General features: G+C 41.8%; 1 protein-coding gene across 1 annotated transcript in view; it reads right to left on the bottom strand.

Annotated features, from left to right (window-relative positions):
* TRPM6 (transient receptor potential cation channel subfamily M member 6) overlaps positions 1-21,956 on the bottom strand; it is a 318,859-nt gene that overhangs the window by 36,754 nt on the left and 260,149 nt on the right. The window contains exon 35 of the mRNA XM_073634261.1: positions 14,481-14,563. Coding sequence (XP_073490362.1) covers positions 14,481-14,563 — 83 coding nt within the window. The remainder of the gene's footprint in view (positions 1-14,480; positions 14,564-21,956) is intronic.

Raw genomic sequence — 21,956 nt, 5'->3', positions numbered from 1 at the left:
ATGTGGAATAGCTGGGTTTAGGGTCTTTGTTTTGCTGTGTAGAACGAAAAGCTGAGGGCCTATGAGACTGGTCAATTGGTAAGATTGCTTCGGCTAGGCCCATATCAAATAGGGCTGACTTCAAGTCCTCTGAAGAGCGACAAACATATTTTGTTTCCAAATGAGTAAATCTGAGACAAAAAGGAAATCCCCATTGATAGGAAATTTGATTTCTCTGGAGTACCTGGAGTTGAGGTTTAAGTGCACGTCTTTTTGCAACCGTTAGTGGGGACAAATCTGTGAAGAGTTGATAGGTATTGCCCTGGAAGCTAAGAGATTCTCTCCCTCTGGCAGCTGTTAGTATCTGTTCTTTGGTTCTGTAAAAGTGCAATTTAGCTAAATTATCCCTCGGGGGACCATTTATTTTGCGTGGGGCTAACGCTCTATGCACTCTATCCATTTTGAACCTGTCAATAGGGGTTCCAGGTAATAATTCTTGAAAGAGCGCCGTGATATTAGCCTGCAGGTCTAGAACAGATTCAGGGATTCCCCTGATTCGCAGATTCGATCGACGATCTCTGTTGTCTTGGTCCTCTAAACGATTTTGTAATGTAAGGTTTTCCTCTTTTAGTACCTTCATCTCAGACATGTAGTTCTGTGTAAAATTATCAATTTCATCAACCCTCAGTTCTAAGTCAGCTGTTCTCTGACCTAGTTCTCTAATTTCTTCAGTCAGTTTGTCAGTTATATGATCAGAAGTCTGTTTGAGGGCTTTCTGAAGCATACATTCAAATTTTTTGAAGATGTCAGACTGTGTAGCAGCTTGTAATTCACAGTATTCATATTCAGACTCAGACTCACCGTTAGCAGCCTGTGTCTTCTGACTGTGAGGTAAAGATTTTTCAGTGTATTCACCACTGTGCTGACTGTGAGGTAAAGATTTTCCAGTGTATTCACCGCTGTGCTGACTGTGAGGTAAAGATTTTCCAGTGTATTCACCACTGTGCTGACTGTGAGGTAAAGATTTTCCAGTGTATTCACCACTGTGCTGACTGTGAGGTAAAGATTTTTTAGTGTATTCACCGCTGTGCTGTGGGGGAGAGGATGCCTCCGCCATTCCAGCCGCCAGCCTGTGTGCGGTTTCCTTTGTTTTTCCTGCTTTAATTTTCGTTTTAGGAGCTCTCAAGACCATTGTCAGTGAAGCTGACAGTATTAGGTAGGATTTTCTGCAGTTTTGGGATACTTGCTGGTTTACTGGGACCTGTAGTCCTCCGATGAAAACTCCCGAGGAGCGGAGCTCTAAGGTAACATTACCTTCACCTCAGGCTGCCGCACATGCGCCCCCCAAATTATGAAATCTCTCAATGCAGTGCGTTCTCTTCTTCTTTATAATTCTATAGTAATATAATAATGAAGTTGCTTTGCTGCTGATATTTGCAGAGTTCTGACAAACAGATTTTTAATTATTTCTCGTAATCTACTGAATAATATTTGTTTTTGTTGGGTTTTTTTCTCGTGACCTCCAGAATAATCTTTTATTTATTTTTTTTTTTTTTATCTCATGATCTCCAGAATAATCTTTTTTTTTTTTTTTTTTCTAGTGCTCTCCATATTTTTTTTTCTAGTGATCTCCAGAATTATTTATTTATTTATTTTCTAGTGATCATAATTTTTTTTTGTCGTTTTGTGTGTCAAGTTACCACAACACCATTATTATCTTGTGTAAATAATTTACTAATGCGAAACCACATAGGTACATAAATAAATAAATTAGTAGTTGCCAACAAGAAAAAGTGTTCACACACTAAACAGAAATGAGAAAGTAAAAAAATGTGGCCCTTACTAAAACCTCAAAGTAGAGCAAATCCTAAATACATATGACTAAATAAATAATCAATGAAAATAAAAAAATAAATATCTGTGCAAACAGTGCAGCAATAGCAGCTATATATTAAAGTGCAAAAAATAAACCAGTTGGTATGAATACCAGTATTGAAGTGAATGTGTAGTAATATCCAAAAATAAAGTGCAAAGTGACCGTAAAAAACTTCCAAAAAGTGCAAATGCAAATACAATCAATTTGTGACAACACAGTCTTTAGAAGTGTAATAAATCCAAAGAAGCGGTGCCATTTCCCCCACGGATCCTTTCCCTCACGCGTATCGTCACTGACCACGTGACTTTTAAAAAGGGTGTTAAAAAAGTCACATGGTCAGTGAAGATACGCGTGAGGGAAAGGAGCCGTGGTGACATCACTTCCGGACGCAGCCGAGACCGTTCATTCGTTTCTGCAATTGTAAGTTGTTATTACATTATTATTAAAATCATTTGCTAAATACACTATGGAGTCCTCCTTTTGCCTTTGCCTTTCCATGCTATGCCATTGAGTGCTGCCAATCTGGGAGCCTGATTGTTCCTGACCTACTGAGGAATCGATCTACCAGAAATCGATCAGCTAGTGTGGAATACTGAACCTTAATTTATTTCTATATGAGGTGAGAGGCTGGGGGAAACGGTATCACTCACAGTGGATGGAGTACCATCCTATCCTGCTATTGTTGCACTGTTTGCACAGATATTTATTTTTATATTTTTATTGATTATTTATTTAGTCATAGGTATTTAGGATTTGCTCTACTTTGAGGTTTTAGTAAGCTCCACATTTCTTTACTTTCTCACCATTATTATCTTGTATTTTTTAACATCAAGGATACAACCATGTCGGTGTCCCTTGTTAATTTGACATTGTGTTTTTTTTAAATGTACCTGCCTACTCACAAACAAACTGTCCTTTTTGAAGTAAAACACATAGCCAAGTATTTGTCAAAAAAAAAATATATAAATTTAATTGGGGTCATAATAAAATAAAGAGGAAGGCAACGATGGAGAAACAGTTGGAATTGGTGAAGCCTTTGTACCCCAGGGCAGACATCAATTATTTGACTGTCAAAATTGGTAACCTGAGGAGTCCATTTAATAGGGAGCACAATACAGGCTAGGACTCTGAGAGATCGGGAGCAGCAGCAGATGACATATATGTCCCGAGGCTGTGGTCTTACAACAACCTGCGTTTTTTGCCAGACCACACCAAACCCAGGCCATCACTCTCAACACTTCCTTCCACGCTTCCATCCATGCTGCTGTGGTGGGTTGGGTGGATGTGGTGTTGGTGGTGTTGCTGGAGGTGGTGGTCGAGTATGGTCCAACTCACAGAGGTGGGTTTGAGTTGTTAGTTTGCCCCTCGTCCCCTTGTTTAGGGCCTGCAGAATGATTTCCTCGTGCGTTGGCCCTCCTCCATGTGTTCGAGTTTGCTTGCTGTGACACAGCCAAATGCCTCATGGCCACCAGGGGTCGTTTTAAGTGCCACAGTAGCCTGGCGAAGGTTCCTCGCCTTCCTGGTCCTTTTGTTTGGAGGCTTGCCATGGCCTCCTCCTGGCCTCCTCCTGGCTACGACTTTCCTGTGTATGAAAATGGTACATAGTTTTAGTTTTTTGGTCATCAATCACACACAATTTTGAGCTCATGACTGTTGCAAATTGAATGTTAATAAATAGAAAAGACTATCCTTCTGACCCCAGCATTTTCATTCCTATCCCAATCATTTTTGGCTACTACAATCTATTGATATGTAAACCACTTTGTTAAATCAATTTTTGACAAGAAATATGTTCAACAATGCTATACCTTGGTCAAGCTGGGCTCCTCCACATTTTTCTGGGTGGAAGGCCCAGGTTGGACTTCAGAAACCCCAGCTGATGTGGAAGGAAGTGTTGAAGGAAGTGTAGATAGTGATGGCCTGGGTTCCATCTGGTCTGACAAAAAAACGCAGTCTGTCGTAGTACCACAGCCTGGGGACATCTGCTGCTGCTCCGGATCTCATGGAATTCTGGACCTTCTTGCGCTCCCTATTATATGTGCTCTTCAGGCTACCAATTTTGGCCTTCAAATAGTTGATGTCTGCCGTGGGATACACAGGCTTCACCAATTCCAACAGTTGATCCAGTGCTGCCTTCCTCTTTTGCTTGTTTGAATAGTCCCTGCATTGGACTTGCCAGAGACATGGCAGCTCGCTGTATTTATCAATGAAGTTGGGCAGGAAGTCAGGGTCTGTGAATTTATCCACCATTTTATCTGCAAGACACAACACAAGACAAACCCTAATGTCAGGCTAAACTCTCCTAATCTTGTCTCAATATAGGCCTCAATCTATAAGCAGTATAGGCCACTTATCACTGATGCCCCAAGTTACAACTGTACCTTCGTTTGAACGATCAGCGCTTACGATCCTCCGTCCTCCACTCACAGATCGTACATATGTCGCCCGCGGTTGTAATGCTTTATATACACTGCGCATGCATCAAACTCCATCCCTGTCCTTCTTTCTAGTGTATTTCCCGCCTCTTCTCTTTCGGGCAGTGGGAAAGCACATGGCGGAGACATAGCAGGTGTGTGCTGTTCTCAGCAACAACCAGGAAAGCCCGGAGCAAGGCAGTTCCACATCCAGGAGGATATATAAGGCCTCAAATATGTCCTTTGAAGAGATAGTGGAGATGGTGGATATCTTGAAGAGGACAGACTATGATGGGAATCATGGACCGTACAGAAACCCAAATGTGAGAAAGGCCAAGATCATGACAAAAGTTGTTAGAAGTCTGCACAGGACTTTTGGGTTATGACGATTTAAGGAGCAATTGAGGAAACGCTAATCAGACCTGAAATTGAGGGAGCAGGATCAGTATAGAAGGATCAAGAAAGTGCTGCAAAAAAGTAAGCATTTGTCGTGTGTTCATATTATTATTAGTACTTTCGTGCTGGTACATGTGCTTTTTTTTACTGACAGTTTAAAATGCCAAGTTTGAGGTTTCTGGGCACAATATAATCGTTCGTATTAAACATTGTTTGTTCGACTACTAATACAACGTTTTTGGCAGATGCAGGTTAACTACATTTGTTCATACCTATTTTGATTAAAAAAAGTTTATTACATTGTTGTCTAGATGTGTTTGAAACTAGAATAAAAAGACAACTTGTTTCAGTGTAAGGAGAGGACACTCAGCAGCTGTTTACACATCTGGATGCAGGAGCACTAGTGTGGTACACCATAACAACCTTTTTATGGTGTCCCACAAGGTGCTCCAGTGGATACTAGGGGTCTCTCCATGTGTGCAACTTGCACAAAACAGGTAAGTATTCCAGCTTTTGTAAGGGAAAAAATCATGTCTTCAGCTTGGAACTCTGCCAAAACAGACAATTGGACGACACTTCCAAGCAATGTTTAATATTACTATTTCTAGCCTCAAATATCTGTCTGCTAAGTATACCATTTTTGTATTCACATAGGGGAGAAAAGAATCATGACATCTGAGGACACCAGGAACCTCACACGTCCTGGAGAAGCAGACCTCAGCACACAACCTGAGGATGTGGATGCAGAGGTTCAGGAAGTGATCGAAATGGTGTCCACAACAGGTCAGTGTCTGAGACCACAGCTTCAGTGTCAGGAAAGGTTCCATCGGCTTGTGATATCTGTTATTTGGCGTGCAGTACTGAGGTCCACCAGCAGGTGTCTCCTGGCAGTTTGGAACTGTCAGGAGAACTTTCCCTTGCTGGTGTTATGTCATCTTTGGGCCTCAGTACTGGCGTCCACCAGCAGATGGATCCTGGCAGTGTGGATCAGAAAGCACCTCCTGCAATCAGGTGTCACTTGAGGCCAATTACAGGCATAGAAATACCCGGCAAACACTCACATGTTTGCCTTGGTATCGTCCTTGCGCCCTGACCTGCTAGCCTGTTATCTGATCCTGAGCCTGTTCCTGTACCCTGAACCTGAACCTGTTACAGCTGTACCTGATCCTGTCTCCCTGTCCTGATCCCCATCCGGTCCCACCTGTTACCTTGCATCCCTGCCCTGCAGTCTGTTCCATCCATCCTCCCACTGTCTTGTTTTGTTCCTTGTCCTCATCTGCTGACTCCCTGTGCATGACCTTGGCCTGGCTTGCGTTTATGTTTCTGGAAACATCCCTTTGTCCATCTGCTGATCTGCTGTGTATGACCCTGGCCTGGCTAACATGTTTGATTTTGGTACTTTGGTGCAAAGCCAAATTTTTAAGATGCACGCAGTGTGTCAACATGTGCTATCTGCTATCATGGGATATCAATGTACGCGTTTTGTGGGTGCAACCCCTTCCTCAAAACTAAAGTAGGTGAGAGGAAGGGGTTGCACCCCGAAACACGTCCATTGATCCCCCATGATGGGAGCTAGCACATGTTGACACACTGTGGCTTATTTCAAAAAAGCAAAACCACTTTGCACTACAAGTGCAATGCAAGTGTACTTGAAAGTGCACTTGTAGGGCAAAGTGGATTGTCCTTTCTGAAATAAGGCCCAGTGTGTCAACATGTGCAATGGACGTGTTTCGGGGGTGCAACCCCTTCCTCTCACCTACTTTAGTTTGGAGGAAGGGTTTGCACCCACAAAACGGTTGCATTGATATCCCATGATGGCAGATAGCACATGTTGACACACTGTGTGTTTTGTGGCTTTATCAAAATAGATGTAGGGAAAAGACATACATTTTAGGCATGGGATCATGAGGGAAATGTAAATTTTGAATCCCAATTTGTGTGCATCTTCAAAATTTGGCTTTTACAGGGGTGAGATCACCCCATCTGATGAAGGCAAAATCAGCACAGTTTTGACATACTAATGTCTCATATGGCCTTCACTTTAGCAAAGTTGAACTTTGTAAGTTCCTGAGTTGGGGATGTGTAAGTTATGGTTTAAACATGCCTGTTTAGCCACAAAAAAGGCTATATACTGTCAAACATACATGTTATACACCAAAGATGTTGGTTTGTTAAAAAACCCTAACGTGAATGTGCTTGGAGTAAAATGTTTTATGCTCAACAATGTGTGGCTTCTTCTTTCAGTGCTCAATACCAGTTTTTTTTAATAAGTTGGTGTAGTTACAGTGACAATGGGGGTTATTTACTAAAGGCTAATCCACTTTGCACTACTGCAAGTGTACTTGTAGTGCAAAGTGGATTAGCCTTTAGTAAATAACCCCCACTGTGCTGTAAAATTTGCCAAAATCAGGCCATTTTAGGGACTACAAGCAATTAATTCATGGAGTTGAAAAGGATAATTATTTTTATAATTAATGCATTACATACATTAACAACAAAAACATTGTGTGTGTTTAGCAGACCCACAGCACAACATAATAGTTAGCTGAAGAAGAGATTGTCACCTCATGTATCAAATAAGTTACGTTTGCACTATTGAAGAAAATGGCCAAAAATAAAAACCCATTGGAGACAGATAAGAAACACAAGCAGTTAATCAAATGAAATATGAGTTTAGTTTTTCAAAAAAAATATTTTAAAGAGCTTCCAGAGTCTCTGGTAATTCAATTGCCTCCCTACCCGTAAAGTACTCCACAGAGCTTTGCCGTACTTCGCGGGCGCTTTGGGGGGGCAAGCCAGAATGGCCAGTTTCAAGCACCGTCATTGTTTGTGCCAGTGAGTCGGCCTCAGCCACAACTGAGGCCAGATAGTTGGCTGCATTCTTCCTTAGGAATTTATGAAGGATGCAGCAGCTCATAATTATATGGTTCGGTTTGTATTCAGCCATATTGATGGCCGTTTGGAAAAGATGGTAGTTAAAAACCCTCTGCTCCAGGGTCCTCATGGGGAACAGCCTTATCAGATGGTCCCCCAGCGCAAAGGCCTCATCTGCCACAAAAACAAACTGGAGGCCCGCCACATTATCTGCTGGAGGTGGCAAGCCCAAGCTGCCATTCTGGAGACGTCTGTAAAATTCAGTCTGTGTGATCACTCCACCATCTGGCATATGGCCATTCTTCCCCATGTCCAGATAGAGGAACTCATAAGTCGCCGACACCACTGCTAACATCACAATACTACTGTACCCCTTGTAATTGTAGTAGTATGACCCCGAATTGGGGGGTGGGACGATCCAGACGTGCTTCCCATCTATCTCACCACCGCAGTTGGGAAAGTCCCACTGCTGGTCGAATTGGGAGGCCACAGTCTGCCATTCCTGTGGGTTGGAAGGAAACTGTGGAGCCAACAAGAAAAAAAAATTGGCACTTTTGCACATAACATTGCAAGCAGATTAGACACAAACATTCTTGGACAACATAAGTAGACCATTTATTGAAATGAGTATTTAAAGACAAAAGTATAAGGTCCACTCATCAGATTCCTCACCCCCTCTGATGGCCCATTGGAAAAATTTTATGGTGGGGGGGAGATATTTTTGACAGGTAACTGTCTCCACTTCATTGAGAGCTGAATGCATTAATAATGTGTGTTACTTTGGCCAGCCCCTCCTTACTTACACTATTGACAGCCCACTGGACAGGTAAGAAGTGTCATAATACAATACATAATACAAAAATATGAATACGCACTGTCCAAAATGAAGAACATTTTTACATTCTGCAATTACCTATGAAGATAATAGGAGAACAAAACTTTAAACAGTACCATTTGAAAGTATTCAGGCAGGCACTTGCACTACATACTTTGGTGGATTCATTCATAATTATGAACACAAAAGAGGTAGGTATAGTGTGTATGGGTTTGGCAAAGTCAGCAGATAGAGTATTGGTATCGGTTGACTTAGCGGTTGGGGGGAAGGTTCCAAATGAGTTTTGGCCCCCAAAAAAAGCCTCTTGCACTCTGCCTGACTTTAAGGACAACAATAAAATTTGACCACATTTTAGAGGGTGTTTAGGGTAAGCACTACAATTGAGCTAAGTGACTAGGTTAGGTGTGTATGGGCCCAGGATAGCATGCTGGGGAGGTTAGTGAAGGCAAATATGCATGAAGGACAAAAAAGGAGCATTAAAAGCTTACAGCATGCATGAGAACAAAGAGGATATTCACAGCATATTACAATCATGGTAATTATGGAATGATGAAATAAATACAATACATTAGCAAACATTAAATACATAGAATGTGATGTTAAAGGATAAAACTTACCTTAATATAGTGCTTCTGCAGGACCTGAATGATGGCAAAACAGGTCTCTGGAATAATTATTCCCAGAGCCTGGGGGGAGATCCCAGTCATGAACTTGATATCATGGAGACTTCTCCCCATCGCAAAGTACCGCAAGGTGGCGACAAGCCTTTGTTCAGGAGTGTTGGCTTGCCGCATGCAGGTGTCCTGCTTCATAATGTAAGGGGATAGCAAAGCCAACAGACGGTGAAAGACGGGGTCCGTCATCCGGAGATAATTCCTGAAATCATCAGGATTATTCTCCTGGAGCTCCCGCAACAAAGGCATATGAGAGAACTGGTCATGATTAAGCAACCATTTCTTGGTCCAAGAACTCCTCCTCCCCCTGTTCATGGACTGGACTTGGGTCAAAGCAATAACTCCAACACCAAGCCCAACAACAGCACAAACTTTATGATGAGTACGTAACCACAACATGGCTAGAAAAAGAACGGCTGCTCAGAACGAACTGACAGAACGCACTTAAAATCAGAAAGGACCTGACAAGAATGAGCTGAAAATCAGAAACTAGCGGACAAGAACACACTGAAAATCAGAAGCGAACTATAAATAGAATGCACTGAAAGACAGGAATGAACTGACAACATGCAGTGAAGAACAGATACGAACCAACAAGCACAAACTGAAAAACAGAAATGAACTGAAAAGCATGAGGCTGAAAAGCGCGAATTGTCTCTCACCAAACTTCTACTAACACGAGATAAACACGAGATTAGCAGAAGGAGCCCAAAGGGTGGTGCACTGGCTATTGAACTTCCTTTTTATTGGCTTGTCGTACATGTTGTACATCACTGCGTGCCCCACGTTCAAAATTGTTGGCCAACATTTGTGTGACCGTGTGTATGCAAGACAAGTTTGAGCCAACAACCTTCGAACAAAAATCCACGGTTTTATTGTCGGAAAATCTGATCGTTGTACGCGGCATAAGCACAAACACTCATCAGGATCCCTTGCAAAAATTGTGAAATAGGTGGTCTAGTTGGTCTGGTCAGCCTGTCCTGTTTACCATTATCATTGAAAGTGAAGGTAAAGTAGCAACTGTTTACCTGGTTTAGGCACATGGACTTAATATCCTGTTATCCACATTGTTTTTCTGTTGTAGTATGATTAATGTATTCTTTGACATGCTAAATCTGTCACTCTCCAGTACATTTTAGTCGACTAAAACTAATTTTAGTCGTCTAAAATCTAATGGGTGTAATTAAATTGTAATTTATTAGTGAACATTTCTCTACAATTTCCAAACTCATTATATACTGCTGGAGTGAAAAATCTCGTATGTTATTATTTATGGTAGATATTTCTGGTGAGCGGGAAAAATAGGCACATGCAGGTATGCATCCTTGATGTCAACTGACATCAGAAGTTCTCCTCCTTGTAGGATGGAGACAATTGATCAGATTGATTCCATGCGAAAAGAGCGGATTTTCTAGATCTTAGAGATCTAGAATGGGTCTGACATCTCCATTTGGTTTTTGGCACCGTGAAAAGCCTTAAATTAACCCCAACCACTGCTCTTCCATGGGGATCACCATGATCACTTTTTGAGACAAAAGGCAGTCTAATGCTTGAATGAGACTTCTTTTTCTCTGGATCTTTGGCTGGGAAAACGAGGAGACGGGAATTCTCGGAACTCTAGTTTGAAATCTAGAGTTATTGTGGAGACCCCCCCCATCTGTTTCGAAACTCTTTCTGCCAGACCCTTGAGAACTGCAGAAGTCTTCCCCCCACTCGAGCGAGCGGGGGTGCCCCTTCATAAAGAGGCTTTTTAGTATTCTGTCTTGTAGGTTTACTGGCTGGGGAGGCCGTCACGACTGCCTGGAGGCTGATACCCTTGGCCCTGGAGAAGGCGCCCGTTTTAATGAGGGACATTTAATTCTTCTCTTAACTGGAAAAAGGGTGACATTTTTTGGATGTATTTGTCCAAAATTATCACCAAACACCCGTTGACCGCAGAAAGGAAAGAAAACGGCCAGGAGTTTTTTTGTTTATGCTGACCAATTTTTCAACCATAAGATTCTATGTATATGCACCAGCCTAAGCATAAGGCGAGAGGCCTGAAGAATAGAATCTCTCATAGTGTCAACTGCAAAACATAAAGCACCTGGCAGCTCGGCTAAATCCTGGGCCTGCTGATTAGGGATAACCTTGAGCACTTGTCTCAACTGGTCCCTCAAGGATTGACATACACCAATTGTCGCCACTGCAGGTTGAGACACTGAACCTGCCAAAGAAAATGTGTTTTTAAACAGGAATTCCAATTTCTTATCGGTTGGATCCCTAAGTATTTGAGCGTTGTCAACCAGACAAGTCAAATTTTTATTCACAGAGGATATAGCCACGTCAATTGCTGGTATATCCCACCTTTTAGTGATTTTTTCCTCCATAGGATAAAGTACTGAGAACTTTTTAGGAGGATAAAAATGCTTATCTGGGTAATCTCACTTAGAATACATAAGCTGTTCCAGCAAAGAATGGACAGGAAAGGCACGCAAAACCTGAGGAGGTTTTAGCAAACCCAAAAAGAAGTGGGCCTCCAGCCGACTCAGTTAAGGGCAGCTTAAATTTGGAGCAGACCATCTCAGTAAGATGAAACTTGAAGAAGGTTCTTCCACAATTGATCCCCCGGAAGAGGAGTCATCAGCCTCTTCATGGTCCCCTGAGGGGAATTCATCCTCTCCCGCCCATTGTTCCTCTGTTTGAGGGTCCTGGGGAGAAGAAGGGGACCTATCGCGTTTTCTCCTAAAACAGCTATCCTATCCAATCCCACAAAGGCTGAGGAGAAAACTTCCCCAGTAACATAGACAGGGGCTGAAATGGTGAAAACAATTGCAACCCTTGATGGACCCGATGGCTCACCCTGACCAGCCACCCAAGGTCTTTTAGGGGAGGATGGCATTGTAGAGGTGAGACTCGGGTCCTCAGAGCCTGAGGGTGATACCCTTGGGTCTCTTTTTTGGGGTGTTTACACCTCCCCTTCTGGCAGGCATCAAACTAAGCACAAACGCAGAGGTACTGCCAGAAAAAAACGCATCCACTGCTGAGCAATAGTCCATCCACTGCCGCTGCTATTAATGATGCTATGCCTGATGCTAAGTAAACGTGCTCTGGAATGCCTGTGTCACCCCACTCACATGACCCCGTCTGCTCCTGTGTCCCTCCGTAGCCGAATGCAGCCTGGCAAATGGAGCTCTTATAGCTTTTTACAGCCCTGCATTGTGGACGTTGAGACACATCAATGCTGCGCTAAGCCATGCCCCCCTCCGTCTTCCCACTGCGACCCCCCTCTTTTCAAAAAAGACTGTTTCCCTCATGTGCGTGCGGGCCTCCGATCCGACTGGATCGGCATGTGGGGGGGTGGTGGTGAGGAGGAGAGCAGGAGGAAGAGAAGGAGAGCCACCGCTGTTATGGTGGTGGGAGAGGGAGCGGAGCGGCATGCCGTCTTGGACTCCTTCTCCTATTCCTTGAGAGGGGAGAGAAACTCCTGCCCAGGTGGGGGGCGTTTTTGTAAAAACCCCCCTCCAACATCTTACCAGAGGCTTAGGACTGCTTGACTGGAGGAAGCCTGCAGCTTTTGCTGACACAGAGCGAGATATGGGAAGCATGAACCAGGTGTGCTCTTTACAGCCCCCAGTGGCGACTTTTAGGCATGGCAACATTTACTTTAAAGGAGAAAATCCATAAGAAATTTAAAATTCCTTAGGAATCTCCACTTACCTTATCCTGCCACAGGATTCTGTGGTAAAACCAAACAGACCCAATCTTCACCCCTCACGGTGTGCTCCGTTAAAATACCTTCAAGGACCGAGGTCTCTTTTTATCAAGGTTCCACTCCCTTGGACCCGTATAGCTCCCGCCAGGAAGCTTTATGGCTGAAAAAAACAAAGCACTGGATCCCGGGGTCCAGCTATAAAAAAGAGAAGTGTTACAGGCTAAACCTTGTTTCTTCTGCCATGAGGACCGGGTACCATTCAATTTGGCCTAAAAAGACACTTTGAATGGATCCGGCTGCATAGCTTTCCCCAGCAAACATTACTCCAGTGGAGCTCAGCATAGCACATCTTTACTCGAGACCAACACCTAAGACACTGGTGAAAAAACTGAGGTACTCCCAGTAATGGAAGGGGTTATATAGGGAATGAATTTCCTGTCTTAGGGTGTGCCAGTGTCCATCACCTAAAGGTGGCCTATATAACCCACATAGTAACTACTAGGGCTCTGTGTCCCGTGATGTACGATAAAGAAAGTGTAGCTGCTGACATTTAATAAACAGACACTCACCTGTCCCACGATCCAGCGATGCGGCCGCCCGAAGCCTCGCTTCTCTCCCCCTCCTCTCTGTGGCGCCGGCATTGCAAGTGTGGGATCCTGGCTGGGGGAGAGGTGAACTGGTTGGTGCCACGGCGCCAGCAGAGGAAGAGGGAGCTGGGTGCCTGTGAAAACTAGGTACCCGCTACCCCCCCCCCAAAAAAAGGCAGCTTCTCAAAGCGCTTTACAAGTAAAACACAAGAAATACACAGGATAACATAAAGGAAAAAAGGGATAATTAAGTGAAAGCCTGTCTAAAGAAAATTATTTTGATTTGAATAGGTTTAGAGAAGATGACCCTATGATGTTCTTTGGAAGTGAATTCCAGAGTTTTGGGGCATAGCAGGAGAAGGCTCTGTCTCCCATTGAGTGTAGGTGAGTAGAGGGGACACACAGAAGACCAGAATGTGAGGAGCTGAGGTTACGAAGGAGGAGTAAGTTGATAAAGGCTCAAAGAGATAATGGAGTGCCAAACCATGAAGAGTCTTATAGGTGACCAAGAGGATTTTAAAGTTTATGTAAAACCTGACAGGTAGCCAGTGCAAGGACTCCAGCATAGGGGGAAAATCATCACTTGTACCAGACCTAGTCAGGATTCTGGCTGCAGAATTTTTAACATATTGAAGTTGATTATTAGTGGATTTAGGTACACCAGCGAGTAGAGCATTGCAATAGTTAAGTCAGGAAAACACAAATGTATGGATCAGCTTTTCAGCTACAGTGTATGATAGGATAGGATGCAGCCAAGCAATGTTTCTCAAGTGGAAAAAAGATGTTCTGACAACATTTTGTACATGTGGATCAAAGGTTAAACTAGCATCAAATATCACCTCTAGATTTCAATTTAGACTGAAGTACAGTATCATCTATAGGTAAGCAATTAGGACTGGCCTTACATAATTGATGGGGGTGCCAATAAGTATGACTTCAATCTTGTCACAGTTTAATTGAAGGAAATAGTGAGCCATCCAAGTTTTTATTTCACAAATACAGTTGGGAGAAAAGCAGCCAAAGTAGAATCCGGTTTAGTGTGGATGTATATCTGAGTGTCATCAGCATAGAAGTTATAATTGAGCACACACACAATTATATATACACACACACACACATTTTTACTCAGCTGGGAAATATTACTCATTTACCTTAGATTATAAGGAATACTCTGTGGCTTCACTTGATTGAAGGTGTATATCAACTTCTGTGCTGCTCTTTGCTGCTGAATTTCCTTTATGATATATATGCATAGTTACATAGTTAGTCAGGTTGAAAAAAGACACAAGTCCATCTAGTTCAACCAATTTAAAAAAATAAATAAATCATACAATCCCATATACACAATCCTTCTCCCACAGTTGATCCAGAAGAAGTCCAATATAAGTTTCTAATTTTTTTTTTTCCCCTCTTTTCTTCCCTTTTTTTTCTTTTTTACCACTTCAGCGAAAATTTTTCTGAGAGACCTTGTATCAACTTTGAAAATCAAAATTTATCCCCTCTCATTTTTCACATCATTGTGGCTGATTTCCAACTTATCTTTATTATACCCGTCCTTTTTTATTTAAGATAAAGACTTGTCCAACCAAGCAGGTAGTATATACATCACATATAAAAATTTCACAAAGAAAAAAGAAAAGAAAACCAACATACAAAAAAGCTGTATCCCCAAACATTTCACCCTTTATCTCCCCTCCATACCTCCCCTCCCCCCATCACACCATTCCTTTCACCCTCCCTCCACCTCATGCTCACATCACCCATTCTACCTGGTGCTCTTATACCTATTCAGACCATTCATACTCCAGCCATGACTTCCATATATTCTTATATTTCTTCAAACTGCCTCTTTTTCTATACCAGAGTTCCTCCTTAATAATCATGTCTTTAACCTCTTTTTCCCATTCTGCTACTGTTTTGGGATCTTTTGCCTGCCACTTCCGTGCTATAATCTTCCTTCCCTGAAACAGGCATCTTATAATTGCGGTCTGGGTATCTTTCAGCATGCCATTTTTCTCCATCAGACTCAAAAGATAAGTTCTAGCCTCCATGTCTAGCGAAGACCCAAATACTGCATTAATTTTCTCCACTAATTCTTCCCAATACCTGTATAACTTGGGACATCGCCAAAACATGTGTATCAAGTCCCCTCTCCCTTCCCCACAACGTTGGCATTTCGCATCCTGCCTCCTTCCAAGCCTAAATAGTTTTTCTGGTGTATAATAAAGTCTATATATCAAGTACAAGTGGGATACCCCATGTGACGGTGACAGAGAGATCCTTGGCCCTAATGCCAACACGTACTTCCACTGTTCCTCCGTTATTGTACCAACCTCTTCCTCCCATTTAGTTCTTTTTTTAGACTCCACTGGAGTCTAAAAAAACTTTAGACTCCACTGAAGTGGAGTCTAAAGTTTCTAATATTAATTAGAAGTATTAGGGGTTATTAGTTTTTATGTACCTATGGCCAACCATTCCTGACACAAACATAAAATTTTTTTGCAATTGTTGGATAACCTTACTCTATACTGAAGAGTATAACGTAGCATAATAAAGACCCCCCATTTAAAGTTGTGTTCTATACTAATGACACAAAAATTGCACATTCATTTATGTAATGCAATGAGATGGAGCATCTGCTTTCTAAACAAAAAACATTTTGATCTGTTAGTACATCATTATTAATTCAAATTATGTTCATTCAACATATAGGAAAATCTTAAAAAAACATAATAAAGTAAAGCTCCACCCAATAATTAAATTTTAGTTTGACGTGGTTGCTAGCAATTTGAATCACATGATCTTATATGACTTTGGAAATCCAGTGATGATACCTCTCATTGTAGAATGCCCAACTGCTGTAGATATTACAAAGCTAAAATATATTTCTGCACTTTCGATAACAGAAGGATTAACTGCCCACCTGCCAGAGACTGACATCATCCCGGTAGTGTTTTTTAGAGCCGGCGATCGGCTTTCCAAGTATAACAAACGATGCGGCTAAAAGCTGCTCGGCTGTTATACCGGGGGAGCGGGAGGGGACGCCACCCCCCCTCCCGCCGCCTCCCGCCGCTCTTACCGTGCCTCCCGTTCTACTGGGAGGCCCGATTACCAATCCGCTGCCTCAGGCAGATAGGGACACACTGGAACGAAGCCGTAAGCAGCTTTGTTCCAGCTTCCTAATTGTAAACACGGAAGCGACATCATGACGTCACTTCCCGTTTACTCGGCTGCCAATGGCACCGGTTTAAAAAAAATATAGAGTATTCAGAATCGCCGAAAATGGCGATCTGAATACTTTGAAGTGCAAAGGAGGGATCGGGGGTCTTTTAAAACCCAGATCCCTCCATAAAGAGTACCTGTCACCACCTATTACTATCACAAGGGATGTTCACATTCCTTGTGACAGCAATAAAAGTGATCCAAAAAATTTTTTTTTCTTTAAACACAATTTATTAATATAAAAATAAATATAATAAATAAGTAAAAAAAAATTTTAAAGTGCCCCCGTCCCCGCGAGCTCGCGCAGCAAAGAAAACGCATACGGAAGTCTCACCCGCATATGTAAACGGTGTTCAAATCACACATGTGAGGTATCGCCGTGATCGTCAGAGCGAGAGCAATAATTCTAGCACTAGACCTCCTCTGTAACTCTAACCTGGCAACCGTAAATAAAATTTATATGGAGATTTTTAGGTACCGTAGTTTGTCGCCATTCCATGAGTGTGTGCAATTATAAAGCGTGACATGTTTGGTATCTATTTACTCTGTCTAACATCATCTTTCACATTATACAAAAAAATTGGGCTAACTTTACTGTTTGTTTTTTTTTTAAATTCATGAAAGTGTCCCTTTTCCCAAAAAGTTGCGTTTAAAACACCACTGCACAAACACCGTGTGATATAAAATATTGCAACAATCGCCATTTTATTCTCTAGATTCTCTGCTAAAAAATATATATATAATGTTTGGGGGCTTTAAGTAATTTTCTAGCAAAAAATACGGATTTTAACTTGTAAATGCCAAATGTCAAAAAGGCTTAGTCATGAAAGGGTTAAATATGGTGTTCCAAAAGAGAAAGAAGATAAACGTCTATAGAGAGGGTGTCTTAAAACTGGGTCTCCACAATAGAAGCCAGCAGCTATATCAACACATCACTACATACCTAACACAGATACATCAGTGTTTGGTAGAATGACTCTGCAATAATGAATACTGTGGTGTCTGTGGATCTATTGCTAACAATAATGTTTAAGTAGAGTCATTAAGTGTTCTTGCATAGCAAGACCACTTACTGTTATCTCACATATATATTATTCTTATTATTATAGCCAAATTTACCACCCTAACTCCTCCCACAGTTTTTACACTACATAGACAAGTAATATACCGAAACGTGCGGATTGTTCCCGAATGGTGTGCTATTACTTTGTGGAACGTTTCGCCGAATGGTTCACGAAATATCGTCGTTTTTGCGGCGAAATTGGTCCCATAGGAATGAATGGGGAAACTAGAGTGGGAGATGACAAAAGCTGGAAAATCAGAACATGATTTCTAAACTGCCGCCACTCCCTCATTTTCAAGCCCACCTACACAAATCTTATATCAAAACGTTCAGCTATCCCTGCTGCCACTAAACATGTCCACGGCTAAGCCATAGTCCTGATAGTTTTCACAATATGACCATTTGTTTGCAACTCACGCCGTCCATTGACATTCATTGAAACTACACTCTAGCCCCCTCCAAATTTGAAGGGCAATTTCTAAACTGCGACTGTGCCTTCATTTTTAATATTTCAGAGACATACTATACATCAAAATCTAGGTCTGGGTCTTGTGATTCTCACAATATAAAGATCTTCGCTGTAGGATGTATAGTTTTTAAAATACGGCCATTTGTTTAGAGGTCATTTCAGGAAATTTTAGCCATTAATCAGAGTGTACTGTTAGTGTTTGTTTTGTTGCCATGGTTACCAAAGCTTCTGTTATACACAGGGGGGGAGGTGGCTGGAGCATCTCAGCTGATTACAGAGCCCGGGGGAGGGGACAGACACACCATGTACTGATTTATAATAGAGGAATATGATGGGGCAGTTTTGATGGGGTAATTCTGATGGGGCAGTTTTGATGGGGTAATTCTGATGGGGCAGTTTTGATGAAGTAGTATTTGGGAAGCATAAACAGGGCAGAGCATTGCTAGGAAACAGTGGTTGTAAACACAAGATGCTGAGACACCCCAAATGCATGTGACTTCATCTGCTAGACTTAATAATGCTTGTAGACTCCTCCCACAGTTTTTACACTACAGAGACAAGTAATATACCGAAACGAGCGGATTGTTCCTGATTGGTGTGTTATTACTTTGTGGAATATTTCGCCGAATGGTCCACGAAATATCGTAGTTTTTTGCGGCAATATTGGTCCCATAGGAATGAATTGCGAAATGTTCAATGTCATTTAATTGGTGTCCTATTACCTTGTGGAACTTTGTGAAAAGCTGAAAAATACCAGTGTGAATCCGGCCTCAATGTCATTTAATTGGTGTGCTATTACTTTGTGGAACGTTTCGCCGAATGGTTCACGAAATATCGTCATTTTTGCGGTGAAATTGGTCCCATAGGAATGAATGGTGAAATGTTCAAAACTAGAGCGGGAGGTGACAAAAGCTGACAACCCCATGATCAGCTGAAACATTATGACCGCCCCATGAAAAAAAAATATATATTTTTGAAAAAAATATATATATATTTTTGAAAAAAAAAATATATATTTTTGAAAAAAAAAATTTTTTGAAAAAAAAAAAATATTTTTGAAAAAAAAAAATATTTTTGAAAAAAAAAAATATTTTTGAAAAAAAAAATATTTTTGAAAAAAAAAAATTATTTTTGAAAAAAAAAAAATATTTTTGAAAAAAAAAAAAATTATTTTTGAAAAAAAAATTACTTAAAAAAAAAAATAATTTCGAAAAAAAAAATATTTTTGAGGAAAAAAATTACTTTTAAAAAAAATGTTCAGCTCTTTCAGCTAATGATGGAACTTTTTTACTACTATTTATACTTTTTAAAATATTAAGCTTTTTAACACTTTTCACAGTTACTCAAGCCACTCCACCCCACCCAGTTACTCCGCCCACTCCAGTTGTAGAGGCAAGAACACTTTCACAATTTCCCCAGAAATTGTACCTTTTCTAGTTCTTATTATTATAGCCAAATTTACCACCCTAACTCCTCCCACAGTTTTTACACTACATAGACAAGTAATATACCAAAACGTGCGGATTGTTCCCGAATGGTGTGCTATTACTTTGTGGAACGTTTCGCCGAATGGTTCACGAAATATCGTCGTTTTTGCGGCGAAATTGGTCCCATAGGAATGAATGGGGAAACTAGAGTGGGAGATGACAAAAGCTGGAAAATCAGAACATGATTTCTAAACTGCCGCCACTCCCTCATTTTCAAGCCCACCTACACAAATCTTATATCAAAACGTTCAGCTATCCCTGCTGCCACTAAACATGTCCACGGCTAAGTCATAGTCCTGATAGTTTTCACAATATAACCATTTGTTTGCAACTCACGCTGTCCATTGACATTCATTGAAACTACACTCTAGCCCCCTCCAAATTTGAAGGGCAATTTCTAAACTGCGACTGTGCCTTCATTTTTAATATTTCAGAGACATACTATACATCAAAATCTAGGTCTAGGTCTTGTGATTCTCACAATATAAAGATCTTCGCTGTAGGATGTATAGTTTTTAAAATACGGCCATTTGTTTAGAGGTCATTTCAGGAAATTTTAGCCATTAATCAGAGTGTACTGTTATGCCGCGTACACACGGTCGGACTTTTCGTCTACAAAAGTCCAACGGACGCTGACGGACTAAAGCTGGCTGGTAATCCGATCGTGTGTGGGCTTCTCCGGACTTTCAACGGACTTTTTTAGCCTCAAATCCGACGGACTTTAGATTTGAAGCATGCTTCAAATCTTTACGTCGTAACTACGACGGACCCCGAAGTCCGCTCGTCTGTATGCTAGTCCGACGGACAAAAAAACGACGCATGCTCATAAGCAAAAACTAAACGGAAGCACTCGGTCTAGTAAAACTAGTGTTCGTATTGTAGGTAGCACATTCATCACGCTGCAAAATCTGTGATCGTTGAATGCAGCGCATTTTATTTCTTCTTTACGAAGGCTCTATAAAGAACGAAGGTGTTTTGCTGTTCATAATCAGAGTTCTCCCAAACTGATTTCTGGATTCTTTTTCTCTTTGATCTCATGAATGATATAGTATGCATTTTAAAAACAATGTTTCCATACTAATAATACTTTTTCCCCTTTTTTTTTTTTAGGTTTGTAAAGTTACCACAAAGAACCCATTATTCTGTTTTTTTTTTTTATAGTGATTATTTTTTAGTTTTTAGATAAAGTTAACCCAAAGCACCGTTTTTGGTTATGTAAATTTTTTGATTTTCAAGACTTACCACTTGAACATTATTAACATTAGTAATGTATTTTTGGTGTGTTTTTTTTCAAACTCAATGAGATTGTTGTCCCTTGTTAATTTAACATTGTGTGTAAAATCAATGATTTCAAAGAAAAAACATAAAGTCTTTTGCTAAACTCAAAAAATGATCCATTTATTCATGGTCAAAATAAAATAAAGAGGAAGTCAACGCTGGAAAAAGTCGGTGTACCAGAAAATTGGGATCTTGCGGAGTCCATATAAGAGGGAGCACAATCTGGTCCAAGAATCCCAGAGATCATCAGCACCAGCAGATGATCTAGATGTCCCCAGACTGTGGTCCTACAACAGCCTGCGTCTTCTGTCAGACCAGACTGAACCCAGGTCATCATTTTCTTCTCTTCCCTGCAGCCTTTCCTCCACGCTGCCCTGCAGCCTTCCCTGTAGCCTTCTTTTGAGGCTGTGGCTCTGGTGTTTCAGTTGTGGCAGGAGGAGGAGGAGGAGGAGGAGGAGGAGGAGGGGGGGCTGCCTCATGTAGTTGGGTGTTTTGTGTTAGCGTGCCCTGCAGCCCCTTATGGATTGTTTCCCCAAATAGGCGCTCACAAATGAGGCGCTGCTCCCTATTCATCTGAAGAAGCCTGCTGGCTAAGTAGCAGCCATAGGATTCTTCCGCTTCGGGGGGGCTCCTTAAAAAACGGGTGGCCTCTTGCATGAGGCGCAGGGATGCGTCCTGTGTGACCATCCCCTTCCTGGCCCTTTTTTTGGGAAGGTGGAGGGGAGGCACTTGGGATTCGGTCAGGCTCCTACTGGGCCCAGCCACCTCACTTGGCCCAGCCACCTCACTTGGCCCAGCCACCTCACTTGGCCCAGCCACCTCACTGGGAGCAGCCACCTCACTGGGAGCAGCCACCTCCTGCCTGACACTGGGCCCAGCCTCCTCCAGGATGATGGTGAATCCGGCCTCCTCCAGGCTGTCCATGGGCCTGGTCTCCTCCTGCCTGCCACTTTCCCCACATTCCTCCTGGATGGACTCATCCTGTGTATAAAAAAAGGACAATAGTTTGAGTATATTTTTTTGGGTTCATCAATGACACACAGTTTGCTTCTCATGAATAGCAAATTCAATGTGAATACTTCTCTTTAATAAAAGAGTCTAATCAGAC

Source organism: Aquarana catesbeiana, linkage group LG01 (genome assembly GCF_042186555.1).
Source record: "Aquarana catesbeiana isolate 2022-GZ linkage group LG01, ASM4218655v1, whole genome shotgun sequence".
Taxonomy (NCBI): Eukaryota; Metazoa; Chordata; class Amphibia; order Anura; family Ranidae; genus Aquarana; species Aquarana catesbeiana.
Note: the sequence above shows the minus strand (reverse complement) of the source record. Positions and strands in the feature narration are given on the sequence as shown.